Source organism: Cydia pomonella, chromosome 6 (genome assembly GCF_033807575.1).
Source record: "Cydia pomonella isolate Wapato2018A chromosome 6, ilCydPomo1, whole genome shotgun sequence".
Taxonomy (NCBI): domain Eukaryota; kingdom Metazoa; phylum Arthropoda; class Insecta; order Lepidoptera; family Tortricidae; genus Cydia; species Cydia pomonella.
The window spans coordinates 11,032,369-11,054,908 of NC_084708.1; the positions used below are offsets into that span (position 1 = coordinate 11,032,369).

The following is a 22,540-nucleotide window of genomic DNA, read 5'->3' on the forward strand; positions in this document are numbered from 1 at the left end:
TTTAATCTTTAAGTACAAGCGCCCTGTTTTTGAAATTTCTTAACCGCAACTTTTATAAAAGTTACAAATTGGGTTTAGATCGCGTGTTATAAATACAATTAAGTATTTTTAGGAGATAGCCCGCCTCTTTGTGTTTTTCTAGTCTCTCAAAATAAGGCTCGATTGAATCGCGCCTGTTGACACCCGTGGGTACATGATCCTAACAAAACCCTTCTGCAGTACTAGATTTCTTATATATCTGCTGCTAGTCTCCATATAGCTATTTGAAAAATTAAATATATGTATAGTAGGCCGTCTCCAGAGATTTTGAACTTATTAAAGGCTTTGCCATTCAAGAACGAGTGAGAAAATGAAAGATATCAAATATTTTTACCTAATAAGTAAAATTGTGAAGTGATATTTAAATGTATTAAATGTTTTACTTACTTATTAGATTATAAATGCGTCTTTTTATGCACTGCATGTTATCACTTTAAATCTTAAATTTTCACAATTTCGTAATATTTATACAGGACTTAATTTTATCTTATCGCTCTCATTTATATATTTATGTCAAACTATTATGTACTCGTATAATAAGTACAGTTAAAAAAGAAAAGACCAAATTTTCTTTTACTAGGACATCATTATGCATTTTTAATGTATATGTATGACTTCATAATTAAATAAGTGAACAATATTCTTACTCAGAAACAATACATTTGTATATCTGCCACAGTGTAAACATTAGCGTTGCGGTTATTCTCGCGCCGAGCAAACTATTCTACTATTATAATTTTCTTTCAGACATTAAACAAAAGTTAACATTACACCAAAACGTGTGAATAAAGAGAACGTTTTGCGAATAAGGAGATGAAGCAATTATTTAGCTTAGTCATGCATTGTATTTCCGCTCATTAGGTGTATATTTATTTAATTTAAAACGACTGGGGGCCGGCGATAAGCTGCGGGGCGTGCGCGCCGCCGACTTCGTCGACTGAATAACAATGCAGCCGGGCTACTAAAATGCCGCTCACTCTCATATAAACCACACCTTTTATAAACTGAAGCACGAAAAAACTACTACATTTCAGCCTAAAAGCAGCATTTTATTGTTTAGACCTCCTAAATTTAACTATGATGGAACTCTGACGTGTAATAGGATTACGTTTAAAAGAGTTCTCTACGGAAAAAGGTAGAAAAGTAGGACGGTGCCAGACTTAGCGGAAAATTAGCAGCTACTTACCGAGAAAGACGACGAGCTGTTTTAGCTGGATACTTGTAAATTTAATTTTCTCTTTAGCATGAATTTTTATTACGGACGGCGAGAGTTTACCGCGCGTGGCAATGTGCTGAATAAATATAATAGCGAGTTTAAAGTACACACCCGTTTAGCTGTTTTAACGATTGCTTTTTTCCGTTTTGTAAAAGTTAATCCTACATATATATTCAACGGCCTCTTAGCCACTAGGCTAAGTGACCCTGCCTACGAAGCAGGACATCTCGGGTTCGAATCCCGGTAAGGGCATTTGTTTGTTTGTATATCACGAACATTTGTTCCTGAGTTATGGATGTTATCTATGCAGTTATTTATCTATATTGCCGCCTAGTACCCATAGTACAAGCTTTGCTTAATTTAGGACTAGGTCGATCTGTGTTAGCTTGTCCTCCTAATATTTACGTATATTTATTAATACAAGCCCTTCGATTGCTTTGTGTACGGGTTGTTATGAAAACAAGTTTTTATTAGAAAAAATAAGTAGGTACACCATAACCACGGTATCAACATAGTCACTGTCACTCAACATTTTTCATTAAATAGAAGCCCTGTTATAATGTAACAAAAATAAAATTTTAAGTAGGTAATGATCTGCATGTTAATGTTACTGCATTAAGATATATATGTTCTTGTAGAAAATGCAACTGAATGTATAGGATAATCAATAAATCGTTAGTTGGTACATACCTATAAGCTTATTTTTTAAATGTATACAACATACTTTTGGATTGAAAAGGAGATCATCGATTTTGTATAGGTACTTTTCCCATAATCAAATGCGTGTATAATAAGTATATTCGCATTTTGGTTGCAATATTGGTTGACTATTACAGTATAATTATTACTGTAATAATCTGTACCATATACTCGATAGTTTTTCCTCCGGGCCCAAAATCGATGATCTCCTTTCAGGTTAACCATAAGGGAAAGACAATGTGCCACTGAAATTTAAACTCAGCTATACTACTACTTGTAGGTACTAATGTACCTACTATATAAAAACTCTAAGCGTCATTCTTAAAACAATGTTTGCTGTGTCGTATGAAAAAACAGCCATAAAAACGATGTTTTTGTACCAAAATCTACAGTATCTACCTTTACGAGTATTCTCTCAACCAATTATTACCTTATCGTGTCCTCTTTTATGCCCTATTACACCGTAATACTTTTAAATAAATATTGGACATTCTTACACAAATTGGCTAAGCCCCACAGTAAGCTCATGAAGGCTAGTGTTGTGGGTATTCAGACAAGGATTTATATAATATATAAATCCATATAAAATATCGATGACCCAGAAACAAACATCTTTGTTTTTTTTGGCTTGTAGAACAAAATCTTGTATTTTGATGAATTAAGGATTCATCACATGTTAAAGCTACCTAGATAAAAATTAAAAAACACAGCCTCCGTAGATCGCTATGTGAATTATATATTTTCAATTGTTTTTTCATGAGGTGGCTCACGCTTGTAATACACAGGTAAAGAATTATTTTCTGTATTTTTTTTTAAATTTAAAGTGAAGTTCAAGGTCAGGCTACTTTCTTAAATAACTTCAAAACTAAATTGCTTTGAAAGCTCAATGGTTGTAACTAAATTTTTTGATCTCACAGCAAGCCCTTTTAGTTTACACGATATACTCTGATATAAACTTTTTTCTCATAAATGTACGGCAAAGTTGACTTTTCCGGTTTAGCGCAGTGCCGCAGTTCATGGTTAGTTCAAACATTGCAATCTAAATTTTATTTTTGAATAGCAATGTGATTCCGGTTTGTTACAGCCAAATGTCATAATGTCATTTTACCCATTTGACTAAATCCCAAATTGTTTTAGTTCCAAAAAGCCTAAATTCCCAAATTGACTTGTTTTCAATACAATCAAATGTCATAATAACATTTACACATTACATCCGATATTCAAAATGTATAGTTGGTAAAATGAACAATAACTTCAAATACCGAATTATTATTAAGACTGAAAGTGAAAATGCATAAGATTCATAATTACCAAAATTCAAACTTGCCCAAACATCATAATGACACTTTCTCATAATACCTAAAATTTTAACCACACAAAATTTTAATTAAATTAAAATTTTAGCTGCCCTGCGTTGACTGATTGCACTGGAAAACCAGTGGGCGATCGGGATATTATTATTATAATTAATTTAATTACTCATTGCTTAAAAACTGAAAACTTGATCATAATTTTAAATATTTTCCATAGATACTGTGTTTTAGAATTTTTTTGACAATGTGACGTTTTTGCATCTAGTTCATTTGATTTTTAGACATTTTGGGAAATAGTTTAATTAAAAAATCATCAAAACACGATCAAGACAAGTTTTAGACATTTTGGGAAATGGTAGAATTGAAAATTTATCAAAACGCGATAGAGTTTAAATGAGTTATAGTCATATTAAGAATACGGTAATTTAAGAAGTAGGCGTAAGTCATTTCGAGCTTTAGACATTATGAGAATAATCTGTTTTGATATTCTGACATTCTAGAAACACGTTATTATGATATTTGGCTGTAACGAACCGGAATCAGCAATGTTGCATTCAAAAATTCCATAATTTATCGCGGTAAGGCTTTTTAAAAATTGAAACGGCCATTAAAAAGTAGGCTTAAGCTTCTGTTCAGCCAGAGATGTCAATTAACCACCGCTTTTTGCTTGTAGTGTGCTTATAGTGTTTTTGGCAGAAAAAACACTACATTTTTTTTTTCATAAACAATAAAAACAATATTTACGTTATAACATAACGCTGATGAATCTAATAAATAGAGAACTTAGATAGTTTTCATTCTTGTCCCGATCATAATAAAAATGGATAGTCTGTGCGGACAGAGAAGAGTCGTGGAATGTATGGTACCCAATACATTTCACGAATCTTCTCTTTCCAAACAGACTCTATCTGAGGATTGAAAAGACCTTTACACATAAGTCCTTAGTTGAAATTGTAAAAATCGGTAGCCATGAAGAAATTAGATTTTTTATTCAATGGCGTCGAAATTAAATACATGTATGTTATTAACCCACTCTATACTTTTTAGCGAATTGCGATTTCTCAGGTAGGTAAATATAATGATAAATTTCAGAATATATTGAAATTTTGACCGAGGTTATTTGTTTTATTCCAATTTAAGTATCATTTTGCACGTAATAAAGCAAAGTAGATCCAACCCCACAAACATACATTTTGAAAATCGAACCTTAGTTTTAAATGGAATAAAATGAAAAATCTTTATTTCAGACAACTATGGGCCCATAACTAAATACCTTAGAACCAGCATACATATTATAAAATGTATCTTAAAAACTAAAACACATACCGCTATGTCGGGGAACCGGCTGCGGAACCGCCGAAACTTGACACCCTTTGGCCAAAACTCCTCCTTTAGTGTTTGTTGGTAAGTACAAAAAGTATGTGTGAACTCTATGTTTCGCCGACCGGCATACAAATTTGAAACTAGGTATACACATACCAATTAAAATACATTGTTGCATGCAAATATACTTAACTAAATAAAATAAAATATTAATCAATAATATTAATAATTGTCAAATGTTGTTATATCAAGTTCATTTGCATAATTTAAAACATGACTTAAAAAATTTAATAGAGATTTCGTGTACGTTATTTCCTTTTTCATGAATTACATCAAATTAATGAGCTAAAAAATACAATGGGAGGTTACCGATGGCAAGTAGGTCCGTAAATAGTTATTTATGATACAATTGCCGAAAATAGGAAATTCGCAACGAGGGGTGATAAATTAAAGCACGACCGAAGGGAGTGTTTTAAATCGACACGAGTTGCGAATTAGGTATTCGCACGTGTATCGTACAACGTTTTCCAGTACATATGGCTCTTTAAAGATTCAACATATGCACAAAAAATCTTCATTCCCGCACGCGTGCGGGAAAGTAGCACCCTATGTACTATAATCGTTATGTCTCGTAAACCTAACGCCAATAGTGCCAATCAGAAATTCATATCACATTCGCATGTAAAAAATCATTACAAAAACTACTAAGAATATCGGATTCGCATCGTGTAAATTCGTGTACACGCTGTATAAGTCAACCCATGTCACGGTGGCGGCGCAAAGTGCCCCGATAACCGGCGAAGCCGCAGCCTATCGCTTTTTGATAGCATCACTTTACCCAACTTGCCATCTGGCGGCCATTAGGTTCGGGATATTGAAAAAGTGAGCCGCTGGACCGGTCGCCAAACAGATAGCCATGTACATGTGTAGATAGATATCAGCGACCGTATAGGATGACTGAAATGTATTTATTGTACTTATTCGAGAACAACGAAAACGGGCATATTTTTATTAGCACATGGTAATATATAAGTATACATTTCATCTAGCATCTACCAAGTTATATATTTTAGTTTTTTTTAATGTGATAGTGATGAAATACTATTGTATTTTTTTTATTCAACATGGTCAAACAACGATCTCAGTAAAGTTACGTTGTTGGTAGAAGGCGAATATTTAATTATACCCAAACTAGAGGCTCTGTAAGCTTTAGACCTCCCGATAACAAACATAAAACATAGAAAAAAATCTTTGAGAATTTAACAATCGGAGGCCGTCTATTGTTTATCTCTATCTTCATGTATTATATGTGTTTCCATGTAATTTTTTTCTGATGTTGTGCAATAAATAGGTATAATCGGAGTCGCCTTGTATGTAATTTCGGTTTAAATATTCTTTATTCTCATAAGAATTTGTACAATTCACTTAAAATGAGAACTTAAAATATATTCATTTTATTTACATATTTCATGTCACAAAAGGAGCGACAGACACTGATTGCAATTTACAATAAGCACTTGTTATTATTTTGCCGGTAAGTATGTTTAAGTAAGTATTTGTATTAGGGGGTAGGTAAGTGAACAAACAGTGCGCGAAGATCGCTGACGAGGAAACATAGAATGGGCGCGACTAGATGTGGCCTCGGTATGTGTTATTATATATTATTACAATCATTTTTAATTTTAACATAAGATAGTGTAAAATATAATTTATTATTTAATTTACATTTTAATTCGGTTCATTGTTATTACTTTTATGACTAGTTTTATGTATTACACGTGTTGACATATTTATATTTGTATTCACTAGTATATTTTCATGTATTTATAAATATTACTTAAAATAGTGAAAAATAATAATTTTTCAAATAAAATATTTTAATGACTAGATTAATATACCTATACCTAATTGCATAATTATCATTTAACAACTATTTCAATCATTTAAAAATGTTATTTGTAGTATTTATATATTTCTTAGTTTAGGTATTAACTATACTAGTATTGAAATAAATCGGAAAATATAGACCTGAGGTAGAAGAGAACATCATGCATATCTTATTTTTACTTAATTAAATGTTAAATTTTCTGTACAAAACAGCCAATTTTAGCGGAGGAGGGGCACGACAAATGTATAGCTATTTGTACGTAACGTACAAATAGCCATGTCAGATTAACGTCATTCCATACAATGTATTCCTAGATTTTCGACAGAGGGGAAAGCTCTTAAAGTTGACACCGGCTGTTAAATTTACTAAGAAAAAAATACTTCGTAGAGCCATTATCCCAGCGAACTCATAAGCACCATTAATACTAATGGTACTTGAGTCTTTTATGCTAATTTCCTGCAATTTGACCATTTTGAAAATTTCTATGTAATTATTGAACCTGCTCACAAAATTTCACGAGAACTAGTTGAGAAATGCGACCTGTAGAAAACAGCCGGACGCACGAAAGCGTTTTTGGCCAAGCTGAAATGGGCGCCTTCTCTTTTGCTCGGTCAATAATAGATTAATAGAGACATCGATAAGAACTTAAATACACAGAAACATACGATATTCTGTGTTAAATAGCCGATTCCGACCTAGGGCCGTCACTTTCGATAAAGCAATAAATAAATAAAGAAATGAATTAATAAAATTAAATGAATTAATAAATGAAATGAATGAAATTTATTTATTCCAGAAAGTTATTTCTATATAGATAAGATAATGTGTAGGTGCCGTTGAAAATAAGAGTAATAAAGTAAAACTTAAAGTGTGTATATCACTATGTAATAATAACTGTATTAATGTGTAATTTAATATAGATTTGGTAAATTAGGTAGTCTGACCGTAATATACAAACACTGTTGTATTCCCATATTCTAGCTAGAGTCTAGTTCTTAACCATCATTTAAATTCGTATCTCTCCACAGACCATCAATATTTTCTTTCTATACCTAATAAGACAGTTAGATATAAGCAATAATCGACTAATGCAATAATCGGGCGCAAATTGGTTGATATTGGCAAACATGTAGCAAGCACAAATCACGTAGATGGAACAACTTGCGATGCAGGTCACAGCCGCCTTAGATGCGCAGATGGATAGATAGGGTAAGTTTATTCCCGTGTTCCCATTATGACTTGTGCAATATTGCATAGTGTAGTATTAAGATGCTGACGAAATGTTTCCTGAGTCTTCATAAGATTTTGAGTTTATAAAGTTTTGTGTGCATGTTATAAAAGTCGTCTTTTAATTTTGGTAAGTATTATTTGTTTATTATGTGAGCCGCTAACTGGGCACAATTTAAAGCCTAACTCCAAAGGCACATGCTATTAGTATTTTGTTTTTCAATTGAATCCTGTACCCCTAGTGTAAATTTATTCGACAGCGGAACGTAACGTACACGTTTGCGTTAAGTCTCATTCAGTATGGAATTTAGAAACAGCGCGCCAAGCGGAACGTTTTGGAAAGTCAAACTCCCATACAAAAAAATACATACGTTACGCCATCGAATAAATTTACACTAGGGGTACTGTAGTGCCTATATCCCGTAGTTTTTCCCATAGGTTTGTAATTAATTACCTATGGTATAAAAAAAATTGTGACCTTACTTTCCACTCACAGGTATAAATGAAATTCAATTAGGTAAATTAGTAGTAAGCATCTAAATAATTAAGCCTTACATCACTTCATCCACCCTCCTTTAATTGTTATTCAGTTTGGCCGAGAGCTCGGCAGTTTCTTTTATTTATCTAGCGCAGGTAATTCGTTTACCCGTGAGAATAGTTTCAACACGTGCCTGCGTCTAGACGAATTGACTGTAATGGACTTTGCGCCCGCACGAATGCGGCCCGTTTTCCGTGTGTTTAACCTAAGAAGGAAATATTTATTCTGTTCGATTTGCCCACAAACCGGTTACTGCTTGATCATCTTCAGGTAATAGTACAAGAAATTGAAAAAGTTATTCTTTTTCTTAGAGCAAGTCCAATGACCTTGGATCTTAATCCCTTAGTTTTCTAATGTTTTTGTAGCTTATCGTATTAACACTAACAGCAACGGCTTTAAGCAATATAGTATCCCATATTGACTTGAAAATTGTTTTCGAGATATTTGGCATTAAAGTTGATAAAATTTTAGGCCAAGAAACTGGTTTTCTGGCCATAACTTTTATGTTAATTAGTTTAAAATTAAAATCTCTGTCCAGTTTTTAGAGACGTCAAAGTCGAACCTAAATGCGTAGATTTCATACTTACATGTAAAATCCTTCATAGCAATCGAGTAACAAAAAAAGTGTTTTTTTAGACAGCGTTTAAAAAAATCATAAAAAATTAAGTATTCATTTCATTCAAAATCCGGCAGACCAGAATGGAGACAAAAGATTGAAGAACCGATAGCCGTTTCTCTTATAATTCTATCTATAGTGCAAATGTAGGAGTAACGACTCAAAACTTGTCAAAAAACCGCGGAGAACCCCTTAAAACGCAAAACTGGATTGGTGTCATAAAAATCAGATTGTGAGTTAGTTGAATAAAAGGTAAGAACCTGTTCGCATATTAAAACTCGGCAGACGACCGAACTCGGCAATTAAGTCGCACGAAATATTTAATGAACAGTGCTAGTTTCGCGCCGGAAATGACACTTAATCGGCTTAACTTCGCCTCAAAACTTACCCCGAGCCATCTTCCTCTTCCCTCGCAAGCCTTGCCCGAGCCCCTCTTCGGAAGATACGCTGCATCGATGAAGTTAGAGAATGTGCAATTATAAGATTGTTTTAATTTAGAAACAATGTTTTACAAGAATTTCCCTACTCAGAGCTTTCTGAAAACCGTTGCCAGAATTCTTGGTTATGTTTCAGATTGTTTCTTGACTGCAATCTCAGTTACAGAATCTGGAAGCGGATTATTGGTTCTATTTTATTATAAACTTCATATTTAGATTTCAAAATAGATATTGCTGCCGCTTAACACGCTTGGCCCCTTCTAAAATAGACTCGAACAACAATAACAAGGCTACAACATCTCGAAGACTTGGAGTTTGACATCCGAAATAAAGTTTGGACCAACATTTAACTAGTTGGAACAAACAAATCCGGAGTGCGACTCTAGTGACGCGAACTACACCCGGACCGTCCCGTTCAACTAAGTTGCCCGTAGCGACTCCAAAAACATCTACGAAAATATTTTAGAAGTTACACTGCAAATTAGATTGGACTTTATCCTTGTTTCGGAAAGTACAATACGACGATTGTTTATGACATAGTCCTGCTCGTAACCCTAGTGTACCTAGAGTCACAACTGGATGAAAGCATTAAACTTTGGTCCCATGGTATATATTTTGGAATAATCCATTTAGTCGTTTTCCATCTAAGTAGAGTAGTTTAAAATCAAATCAAAAATAGTGATTTTTTTAGACGTTTTCTAACAATTTGTTCAACCAAATAGAGAAAATGTTATAGTGTGTTATATATTTGTAATCTATTCACAGAGCTCTTTCATTTGATACCCCACATGCTATGTTTAAGAAAAATAAAATGTTATTTGTACCGCCGAATTAATGACGTCACCGTCACAACCCCCACCATTTCCGCACTTGTCATCTCATATATTTGTGTTCAGGACGTCATACCGAATGTACTGATACTAAATATACCCATATCCGAGATAACTTGTGCCAAAATCGATTTTCAGTAGACTTTTAGACAAAATACCTAAAATAAATAAATAATAATTTTCTAAAATACACAAAATTATTCAATAATAAACCTGCCAAACCATATTTTGAAAGAATAAAATAATTTGTAACGGTTTTATGACCTTAAGAAGTGTACGCATTTTCTTGAAGACTTTCTTAAGGTGGGTCAAAGGTAGCCCATACAACGTGACAGTCGACCGACTCTTCTATTAAAATTGTTCCATCCCGACTAACGACCCGATTTGAAGAATGAGATACGATAACAATAAGTTCTGGTTAAGATAAGTTCTCATTTAGATATGGTTTGTTTTTTATGTCGTATAATTGACAGAAGCAGCTCAATTCCGGCAACCAATGTCACTTTGACGTTAGAAATATGGTAGATAGATCTTATTGGGATAACAGCGGAATTGAAATAAACTTCAATTTTTCACATGTCGGTTTGCTATCGATCTTTTAAAGATCTTTCCAAGATCTTAAACGTGTCTTAATCATTCTTCAAAATGGACCGGAAGGCGCAAACTAGCCAGCTCTGCCATGCAGTAGAAGGGATAGGTATTTAGCTCGCGGAAACAAATCGCTACTTAATATGAGCTGTAGTAAGTAATCGACTTATAGCTTAAAGTAGACAAAATTCGGTGAAAGGGTCCGCTAATGCGCGTTCAGTAAACTGTATTTACATTAATTTTAATGGGCTACATACAGGGAAAATATATTATAGTGTTTGTTCAATAATTAAACACGTTCAACAACACGAAATTAATGCAAAAATGTGAAGTCCGAAATTTTTGGTAACATTTTGTAAGTAATATTCGAGTTTAAAACTTAGATTTTAACATATTTGTTTTATTGCCATAATGTAGTGCAGTTATATACTGTATTAGAGTCCTTATGATATCTCAAAAAAAAAATACAGCAGTTACATACTTAAACGCATCTTTAACGCAACGAAAAGCTTACTTTTCATGATTGTTTCCATACTGCCGTGTCAGAAGTATATCGATTTTTTCGAGTTTGAGTTAAGGATGACACACGCTAGACCGGGCCGGGCCCGGGCCGAAGCGTCCGACACGTAATTTTTTATGACGGCTGATAGGTGATCACGTGGTGCTTTACATAGAAAACGAAGCGCCGGTAGCTCCGGCCTGGTCTAGCGTGAGTCATCCTTTATGCGTATAGATTAATTTGTTATGATGTCACTAAGTCAACTTAAGATTATCGACATCATTCTATAATAGACCTTAAGTCTTTGAAATAAGGTGCAATGTTTTAAGGCGCTGTAACTGGTTACCAATTTACGCCCGCTAGCCATGACAGAAACATAAAAAAACCTCCCGCGGACGCTCCGGCTGTGGAATGAGCTCCCTTCCGAAGTTTTCCCGAGGGTCTACAGTATGGGGTTCTTCAAAAAAGGAGTGTACAGGTTTTTAAAGGGTCGGCAACACGCATGTAACACCTCTGGAGTTGCAGGCGTCCATAGGCTGCGGTGACTGCTTACCTTCAGGCGGGCCGTATGCTTGTTTGCCACCGTCGTGGTATATAAAAAAAAGCATGAATGCAGTTAATTAATTACCAAGCTGCGCAGACCATGTGCCTGATACTCATATCAGCAAGTACGATTCTCAAATCTCAAATCGTTCTTGCTGTAGGTACTCGTGTGATTCACTTTGTCGAATGTGAACATAATTCCCAGTTTACAGAGCACTAGTTACAGCGAACCGGCGGCACTTATTGACGTGATCCGACGGTGCGCGGTGTACCGCCGAAGATCAGATATACCGCCGTTACGCGGCTTCATTTGCAATTTGGTCCAGTGATTTCGTTCGGCCTCTCGACAGAGCGGTCCGCACTCTGCTCGAAGTGAATTATGCTCTATTGTTGTTCCAATCCAATGGATACAGGACGACTTCGCATTTTTTTATGGCAGATACATCATGCATTTTGTGGCAATTTCAAATATATATTTGAATGGGCAAAAATGGCAAATTCAAATGTATAAATCTAACACAAAAGCGGTAGGTTAAGGAAATCAATTATTATAATAGCAATATAACTTTGATTATATACACCGTGGGCCCATACAAACCCGACAGATTTTAACCACGCATTCCTGAGGTTATAAGGAGCATAAAATGTTTAATGTATGAGTATGACTTTTGGTCAAATATTTATTTATTTATTTAAACTTTATTGCACAGTAAAAATACACAGTTACAAAAGGCGGACTTAATGCTACAAGGCATTCTCTACCAGTCAACCTTTAGGCCAAACAGAGAAGCAAAGTCGGTGCGGGGTATGTAAATAACACTTAAAACTTAATTTACAGTACTTACGAGTACTATACATACATATAATATATAACAATAAATAAATAAATATCTATACCTGCTACCAAATATACTATGAGTATTCTTAATCTTTAGACTTTTCAAAAAGATGTATGCGCAGCTTGCGCTTGACCGTGAAGTTAGTCTCGGCTTGTCGTATGCTGAGAGGCAGATCATTCCAGAGACGTATCGCTTGCACGGTGAAGGAATTGGACATAGCACTGGAACGATGATGGGGGACAGCTAGAACGAGTTTACGAGCGGTTCGAAGTTCGCAACCTGGCCGAGCAGTGACAAATTTAAATTGTGATCGTAAGTAATCGGGCGCCACTGAGTCATATAAAATGGAGAACAGTGTGTTTAACACTTAAATCTTCTGCGCTCACGAATCCGTAGCCAGTTGAGTTGTCAGCGAAAGGCGGATACGTGGTCATACTTGCGAAGGCCATAAATGAACCTAATGCAGTTGTTCAGTCCTCGGTCTAGCTTGTCTAGAAGTCCTTGCGTCACATTAGTGCAGCACACATCACAAATATGCGAACCAATTTAGTGTTGTCTGACAGAAAATACTTAATAAGCACAAAAACCATCGTCCTGAGGTAGGTAGCGTAATCATAACGACGTAAAATGTAAACACAAGGCCGACTTTGCTCAGTTCCACTGAACGCGGCCGCGTCGCCAGTTATCCGGTTATTGGCAGTCCGATCGCTTGCTATACAAATTTGGTCCTATTTACTTTCATAACGTCTACTTCATCTTGTTAATCGATAAAGGCACATGTTCCTCTAATAACTCAAAGCACTTAAGCCTTTTCTAAATGATCAACTCGGCCTGGACACTTGCAGCTCAAAACGGACGCGGATATCGGTTCGCTTACAAAATTGTATCTCAAATCTGAATGTAAGCAACGTACTCGTTTTAGACTGGTTTCGCAGTGTATTATGAAACGCTTCGAATATAGGTATTTTATTTAGAAAAATGTTACCTATAAAGAAGGCTTTGCGATGGTAATTCCTTAACTATGCATAGTTTTACAGCTTCCAAGTTGACCCTACATATGAAGCAGGTCTCGGATTCGAATCCTGGTAAGGGCATTTGTTAGTGCGAGCGAGATGCACTGCAATAAAGCAATAAAGTATTAATTACATTTTTATTAAGTTCGAATGCCGCTCCAAGTTGTGATAAAAACCAGAAGTGCCATTGAGAAACGGAAAAACGGACGTCTGGAAAAGGAGTATTTTCTTTTATAAAAACAAGTTACCACATGCAGTGCGCTAGTAGCTTCCCAATATAGGATGCGGGACATGTGTGTATCGACGGCATCAGGCTGGGAATTGCCCAGTGGACAAACAGTAGGACTTTTATAAATATTCTACATAATATTCTTACCTTAATTAAAAATAATAAGAATAATTATTATAAGTTGATTTATGAAGTTAATTACATGAAGTACAGGGTCGGCAACGCGCATGTAACACCTCTGAAGTTGCAGGAGTCCATAGGTTATGGTGACTGCTTACCATCAGGCGGTGGTATATAAAAAAAATCGAGTTTTTTATGTCCTCATCTTCGAGAAAAACTACATTTCCTCTTCTTGCATTTATGAAAATAAATGTCGACGGCTTTCTTTATTTGCTTGGACATAGGTGATTTGATTTTTTGTCCAGTGCCTTTAATTTCACCCTGGATGGCATACTATTCATCGCATTGATTCTTTTCCGTGACACGGTTCATGTACATGTACAAGTGAGCATACGAAATATAACAAAAAAAAAACATTTTTTTATATTATTGTATATACTCTCTCCCTGTCGAGTTAAGATGTTCACAATCTATTCCGTCAAATTCAACCCTAAAGAATACCATCTATTCCTTCCTTTTAATTATTTACACTATTGTTTCTTTATTTAATACTTACATTTTTATTTATTTATGTATGTTTAAGTCCGTTTATGGTTATACTTATATCTTGTTTGGTAATGTTTTTCTTTTCATCTATTGCATATTCTTATTTTATTATCTCCACTACCCAAAGGTTTTCTGGAAGAGCTTGCTCTTAAGTGATAAGACCACCTGTTGTTACCTCTATCTAATTGTCCTTATTTGTTTCTGTACGCGTATTTTAAACTATGTGAGGTGTGCAATAAAGATAATTGTATTGTACAATTATTTACTCGTAAAGGTTACGCTCAGAAGGCGCCTGTAGCAGAGTTGTTGTTACTGTTGCATTCTATCTCATTGATTAAATGAGTGATATATTGAACGTTCTAATCCCGACTGTAATGCGACAACAATAATAAACGAATGCTTCATGTTTTAACCATTAGGGATAGGATGAATCCGCTGTCCCTTTCACAAGGCCAATAAAATACGTTTTTTTATATAGCGATATATTGCGAAAATAAGAACCTCTAATTTAAGAAAAGCCATTAATTGACCTACTGTATTTTTATCTCGCCCGCTTTGGCGACATTTGCACTGGTGTTTCAATTGACCGATTCGGCTAGCCACACACTACTGCTCCCAAGTATCTACACCGAAGTGAATTGTGTTTACAATTTATTTTTATTCGACGAACCATTTCGGTGTGGAGGCTAGTGCGGCCAATCGATGAACGAAAGTTCTATTCGTGCCTTTTTGCTCTTTTGTGAAATGTGCTGTGTTACTTTAATTCTTGATACCCTAGACTTTACTGGAAAGTATACGTTTCTACGTGTATACTTAGTACATTTGATACATTAGAATTCGGTTTAAAACCAAGTTATATTGTAACAAAGTTACCTATGTACGTATATCATTTTGTTTCCATAGTTCACATAACATTTGGCTACGCGTTTAAACTCATGAAAATAATAATAGTGTGTTAGTAATTAAATGATAAGAACAATAATTCTTTACGATTTTCACACATTGCTCATTTTCTTTATCTTACTTCTGATCTGTTAAAACCCTAAAGGTGTTTAAGTCAGAGGGCGGGCATGTTTCTCTTTTGCTCCAATAAAAGCCTAGAGTGACAGAGAAATATGCCCGCAATTTCCGTCGTTGTTCCCTACCCCTCAGCTACCTAATCCAAATAATTGTCGTTACATGGATCGATATTAACTGGCTCTTGATTATTCTAGAGGCCGATGGCGTAATGTCATATCATGTATAAAATATCAGGACATTAACAAAATATAAACGTAAAAAGAGTATGTGAGAATGAGTTGGCATCATCTACCTTCTTCATAGCGAGAATAAGATACCAATTTAGGGTTTTTATGACACCTTTTTACATTATACGAGATTAAACAGCATGCTCAAATAATTCATAATTCCATTAATAACATCACGCAAACTATTTGGAAATGTAGATGCGATTGAGCTACTAACTACCATGCACGGGTCCACGCAAACAATTCAGAGGCATGATCGCCATTCTATGGGCAAATAGATAGTCGTCACTTCCGACACATGTTTCCTGGCGCGACGCAGGGAACTGGTCACGTAGAATATTGACGCCTCCAGCTATCCATTCCCCGGCAACCTACACACACCCAATTTACAGCATATTATGTAGGTGCCGCTTTGTACGCTGAAAAACACTTTTAGCTCTTTTATTTGGAGAACGGTATCTCACGAAAGAGCGGTCAAGACTAAATGATATTCTTCAAGGCCCAGTTATTGTAAACTTTAGCTATACCAACCTTATCTGCTTCACGACGTTGCTCGAGGTTAAACTTTCGTATGTAGCAAATAAATTTGCAAAGCGCCTCGCATTATAATTTATAAGCCCATTGTTTTACCTCCAGCAAAGAGAATTGATTGTAATAGCGAAGTAAAGCCTAATAAAAAAACGTGCTCCTTAGTTTGATATCCAAAACAGATGGCGCTGTACTGCTGTTACCTAAAAATGTATAGAGCTGTACAGCGCCATCTCGTTTATCTGTTGAATTCTAAGCACGAAATTGTCTTAGATTTTACGCATCTTAATCAATCAACAAAATTTGAGGATACCTGGAGGCAAATATATATTGCCTCCAGGTACTCTCAAATTTTATAAATTTACTGACTTTCTTTTGTTAAATTAAATTGCCAATTTTTTGAGATGTGCAATAAAGAGCATTTACGTTATGTTTTGTTATGTAAGTACGTCGTGGATGCTAAAAGAGTTAGCTCATTAGCTGCTCATTCTCAATTAATGTACGTATATTCTAAGTAGATAGGGTGGATAAATACCCAAATGGTAGTATTTTAATACAAAAATTTAAAGTTTTCTTTAATTCGCATTCCAATTTGCCCGTTAGCGAAATAAAACCCAATGCTTATCACGTTACCGGAAAATATAGTCGACTCGTCGCCAAAGTTGCTGGTTCTCCATTTATGCAAATCGGTAACGGCGCGGCGGAGCCGTCGGGAGCAAAAATCACTTACCGGTTCAATAAGCCGGCGACACCGTCTTCTGGGTTGTCATTTTTATAGCGTACCGACCGCGGGCGGAAGACTAGGATCAACCAATGTAAAAGTGGTCTGCGATAACGCACAGTTCTTATGGTTTTTTAGGTCGCAATTATACGGGTCATTTCAAACGAACGCTGCCTGTCCTTAAGCGATGCAGGACTAATCGAGATTTACAGACGCACGCCGTACGTAGGTTACACCTTATCTTAACGAAAATGGAACTGATATCTACATTAGCTACTGATCATCATCCAATTTTGCAAAATGACAGGTAGAATGACATGGAGATTTTATTTATATAAATAATTGATTAAATGGTGATTCGGATGATCGTCCGATCGAATCGTTTTTGCCGTCCAACCCATCCCTTTTAAATAAAAACAAAGGAGTATACAGTGGTATAAACTTGCAGTTGCAAGCGTTCATAGGCTACGATAATTACTCACCATCATACACTTTTTTACCACGCAGTATTAACAATCCAATACTTAATCAGGAATGTTTTTTCATGATCAATTTCCATCATGTCAACTAGAAAAGTTTTAATATTTTATTAAAATAATTTTCTAAATGAGTAGTTTACACTAAATATTACACGATACTCGATCACCAAAAATCCTTTACGCCCCGTATCATTAATAATTCATAAACGGTACACCTCATTATGTAGACTAGCTTTACTAAGCAACTCACGTACATACAATATATGTATTTAGGCAAATGATGATATCGCTGACTAAATCAGTTTCGCATCAACGACCCGAAACGATTCACAATGCCTCTATTTCAGGAACCAATCCATAACAGTTCTATTTAACTAATTAATTAAATCAACGAGCAATGATGCAAACATTGATATGTGATTTAGTCAATTGGACTATGGCAAATTCGGCTATGAATAGTAGAAAGCTGACTTAAGAGCTAAATTTTGTTTATTGTAATGCCAGCATTTTGTACTCTTATGATTTCATTTTATGCACATTCAGAGGTTTGAGGTGAGGAGGCTTGAGACTTGACCAAGTGCTATCACCTGGACTTAAACTATTTTATGAAAAAATGTGCCATAATCATATTATTTATTTTATCAGTACTCGAATATTACCTAACGATATCTATCTGGACATGATACATGCATGCTATAAAATTAAAATTTTTATTTTGACACTTCTTTTTATGTAATGGTTCAAGTCTCCCACCTTGCCAAGCCTCTCGGACTCCCCCTAAATGTCTAATTCTATGATTTTTCGTTGATATACGTAACTCACAGTCAATTTCACACTTGGGGCGTTTACAATGGTTTAGCTCAGGGTTAACCCAGCTCCGAAGCTGGTATTGAAATACCTGTTAATATCGTTCCGAAACCGTTACTCATATATTCATTCTTTAATTCAAACCGATTAACCTGTTAATTGATGAACGTGAACAAAACGTTTCGTTCTCTTAGCGGTATGAAGACTGAACGAAATTTTAAACGAAAGATACAAACCGGTCAAAGTCAGACTCGTTTTCATACATGAAAGAGATACATAACAGTAATTACTCGTTCTATCTTGTTTCGTTATTTTCAATTTAACCGGTTAATTTTGTTCCACAAAAACGAAAGACGGACGAGTTTGGCTCAAACTTCTACTAATAGAACAGTCCTTTAACCCGTAACAGCAAACGACAACGAAATCCTTTTTGTTCTCAGATGAATTAACGAAAACGGGGTCAAAATAAAACGGTTTCCGAGCCCTGGTTTAACTTTGTATTAGAAGATTTTATCAGATACCTAGAGGCCAATTCAAACTAACATTTCGATGTCAAACTACTAGAACTAAAAGTTTAGCTAGGTACGTCTACCCATGGTTTAGTTCAGTGATCATTAGTACTAGAAAGCTGCATGGGTATATAAGTAAGCGTAACTTCAACTTCAATAAAAACTATTTTGAACATGAGTGGCTAAGCAGTTTTTGACTTGCCGCAAAGAGTATTTCTTTCTTATAAATATGTCGTAACTGAGTTGGATATACTCCATTTTTATTGTAATGCATACCTCCCTACCTATCAACAAAAAGCCTCTCGTATTGTGAAAGAAGGTCAAATACGGAACCCTACACTGAACCTGACAAAACATTCTCTTGGACGGTTTTTATGATATTTTTCTCTGTATTGATAATTTTTGTAAATAAACTTCCACACGTTTAAATGCGTTATTTTTGTTTCAGCTCTAGGTCTGGAACCGGACTTCATGTTCCCCCTTGAGAACGTGACGATCGCCCAGGGCCGGGACGCGATGTTCACCTGCGTCGTGAATAACCTAGGCGGTTATAGGGTGAGTGGCGACTCCGCCACTGCCAGGGTGTGTATCAAACCGAATCAATCCAGCTAGCCACTTGATAGAGGAGCACCTCAGCACCTTTGGTTTGAGATCTATAATAACCTTACTCGCTGTATTTTGGTCAAATTAAAGCGTATAAATAGTCTATTTATATAGCCCTATCAACGATTAAAGTGGTGAAATATTTCTAATTTAACAATTTATAAAATTACAATTCGTGACTTATAATCTAAATTATATCATTTATAAATTACGTGAGTGTACGTAAATACGTTTCTTTCTTTAATATTACTCAAACAAATTGTAAGCGGTAACCGTAGGCTATGGACGCCCGCAACACCAGGGGTATTACATAGGCATCGCCGACCCTTTAAAAACCTTGTCTTAATAATTAAGAGTAAAAGGACAAAAAACGCCACTTAATCTGTACTATTATTAGTAGGTATGTACTATGCGCACAAAAGCATAAATATATATTTTTTAATTCCTAAAGCAAACCAAAATTCTGCGCATATTTTATGAATTCTTTTGACAACTACGATTTAATAACAATGTACGGAATTGGATTTTATAAATATTTTATTCCACTCGTTGATTGGACTAACATGAATTGGATTTACATTTTTCACACACTTATTATCACTGTTTACAATTGAATTATGGATCTCGCCAAATAGTATTTTGCACTGACTCCTACACTTCTTGCACAGTTCTTTAGCACACAACCTTCTATGCACTTCTTCAGCACTGAGTAACGTTTGACACCGAACTGAAAATGAGAGATAGTCTTATTATGGAAAAGTTACTTTCTTTTAACGTATGGCATATTGCCTCCATTTATCCCTCAACTTAATATTTGTTAACAAAATAAAGAAGTAAATAAATGTTTACAATAAACTATGAAACTAAAATTGTGTTAATTATAAATAAACTTGTGGTTTGCAATTAAATATAGGTATATTTAAGACAGTACCTCCTGTTTTCATAAGTAATCTAATTTAGTAACAGAAAGCTCTCAAAACTAAACGTTGATAGACGTTAAAATTGATCTCGAAGGTTAGATCTAACTTAAATAAGTAATTAAAAGTTACTCAAAGGAAATATGATGTTATGAAAATTGCAATAACTTATCCAATTATTCAATACATGCGATAATAAGAAGTTTATACGATAGGTACGATATTTATCTTTAACAATCCCAGAGCAAATTACTTTCATACAATTTTTGTTCCCTGTCGAACGTTACAACCCATTCGCACCACTCTCTAGCCTATCTCTATCCTAGAATAGAGCAACACTAAAACTTTAATTGCACAATAAATTGTAATTATGTCCGAAATAGCTTAGACTTAGAACACACAAAGCACCACTTGCACTAGACACTTGACAATCGCACATAGAACCAACCCAAGAATACAGCAGAAGCAAATTTTAAACTTTCTCAATTGACAGCGCGACTGCTTCTGCTCTTATTTGAAATTTAAAGTTTTGCGATTTAGGATGTTCGATTGGAAAACCGTCGTATAAATATTTTACAGTTAGAATGTAGAGAACAATTCTGGGGAAATTTTCTCATAGTAGGTACTTCATAGAATTGATATTCAATAACAACTGCAATGGAATAATATTCAAATGAGTCAAAGCGAGACGAGTTATAAACTAAAATATTATAGGTATCTAACAATATTTTAAAAGCGATCCAGTTGATTTACTTAATTTAAATATGGTATGTATCTGAACGTAAAGCAGTTACTTAAATCCATTAATGTTTAGGTCATAAAGAGCAACCTTTACTATAGGACCAACCCTGAAATCGCGAAAAAAAAATTGGCTTTGTCATACATTTTGCTGGTCTAATGTTGAAATTTCGTATGGGAAGGTTGATTTCGGGGTTGGTCTCATAGCAAAAGTTGTTCAGTATGACCTAAACGTTAACGGATTTGAGTGATTGCTTTACGTTCAGATACATGCTGTATAATCTAGTGAGGGAATGTGTGTTCCGGCTACGCGAATATATACCGAATGTACACAATACAGTTGTTGCACAGTGAATTGTTGGCTGTAGTCTTCATTGCACGCCAATATCCACTTCACGAAATAGGAAGTTTTTTTTAAAGAACTAGTTATCATAAGGCTCAATCAGTTTTTTTTTTGTTTTTGAGCAAAAATATAAACATGCATAGCGTCTGCATTATTCTTGGGTATAATTTACTTGCACCAAATTAAACGTGTTTTGTTAACTAAAAAAAGTCATGGGAGCATGCTAAGAATCTCACTGCACTTTTCTTTGTGTTATTTGATTTAAACTGGACACTCTTTAAGATAATCTATTACTGCTTTGGGTTCGTGCCCCATCAACTTTAACTGCAAAAAAAATAAGTAAGGTTTTCCCGAACTTTGTTTATCTACGAGATTTGCATATTAAAACAATCTCACTTAAGCAAATTAAAATGGATATAAACCTCCTTGGTCCCTATTCAATCATTTCGAGAAGCTCTCTCAGAGTATCCCAAGTGCCTGTCCTTATTCTCAGAGCGGTCGATATTATACATAATAGATTTAGTTATATACAAATATAAATACTAGCAATATTTCTTCTACCAACAAGCCATTTTTTAACGATATGCAATACTAATAAAGGATCGAAATTCCAAGTTTTCTTTGTTGAAAATAAAACGATTACTGGCAGTAGAATTACTATAATGCCAATAATCAAACTAATTATGTTTACAAGGCATCTAGTTCACTCATTGATATGAGAATATGTGCCTAGCTTTAAAGGGACCATTGAACATGCTTTGCGATATCGTCAGGAACTCCTCGTATCAATATATACTTGCTCGACTAGCTTCTCTGTAAGTAATTACTACTCACAAGACACCGTCTGGACTTCTATTGAGCTCCCTCGTGCATACAAGGTCGACATAAATATCTTTGTAACTACATCTCTCTAAAGCCATTTGCTTAGAGAACCTCATCAATTTGAGAGTCGATCAAATAATTAAATTACGTCAGGGTTTATCGTCTGTATCGTCACAAATTTACACAAGGCGATATATTAATCACACTAGTTTAGATATGCACCGCTGGTATGGATGGATTTGGAGTTCCGAAGGTGGTAAAATATTACATTTAGTTTTTTTATCTTTACGAAACAACTAAATACGATATTTCCATTTAAAGGC

The 22,540-nt window shown here is 34.9% G+C and overlaps 1 protein-coding gene across 2 annotated transcripts in view; it reads left to right on the top strand.

Annotated features, from left to right (window-relative positions):
- Positions 1-22,540, top strand: part of LOC133518932 (lachesin) — a 118,369-nt gene that overhangs the window by 55,910 nt on the left and 39,919 nt on the right. The window contains exon 3 of one of the 2 annotated variants that reach the window (XM_061852727.1): positions 19,243-19,349. In XM_061852727.1, coding sequence (XP_061708711.1) covers positions 19,243-19,349 — 107 coding nt within the window. Of the gene's footprint in view, positions 1-19,242; positions 19,377-22,540 lie in introns of both variants that reach the window. The other variant, XM_061852726.1, reaches the window with a different exon arrangement.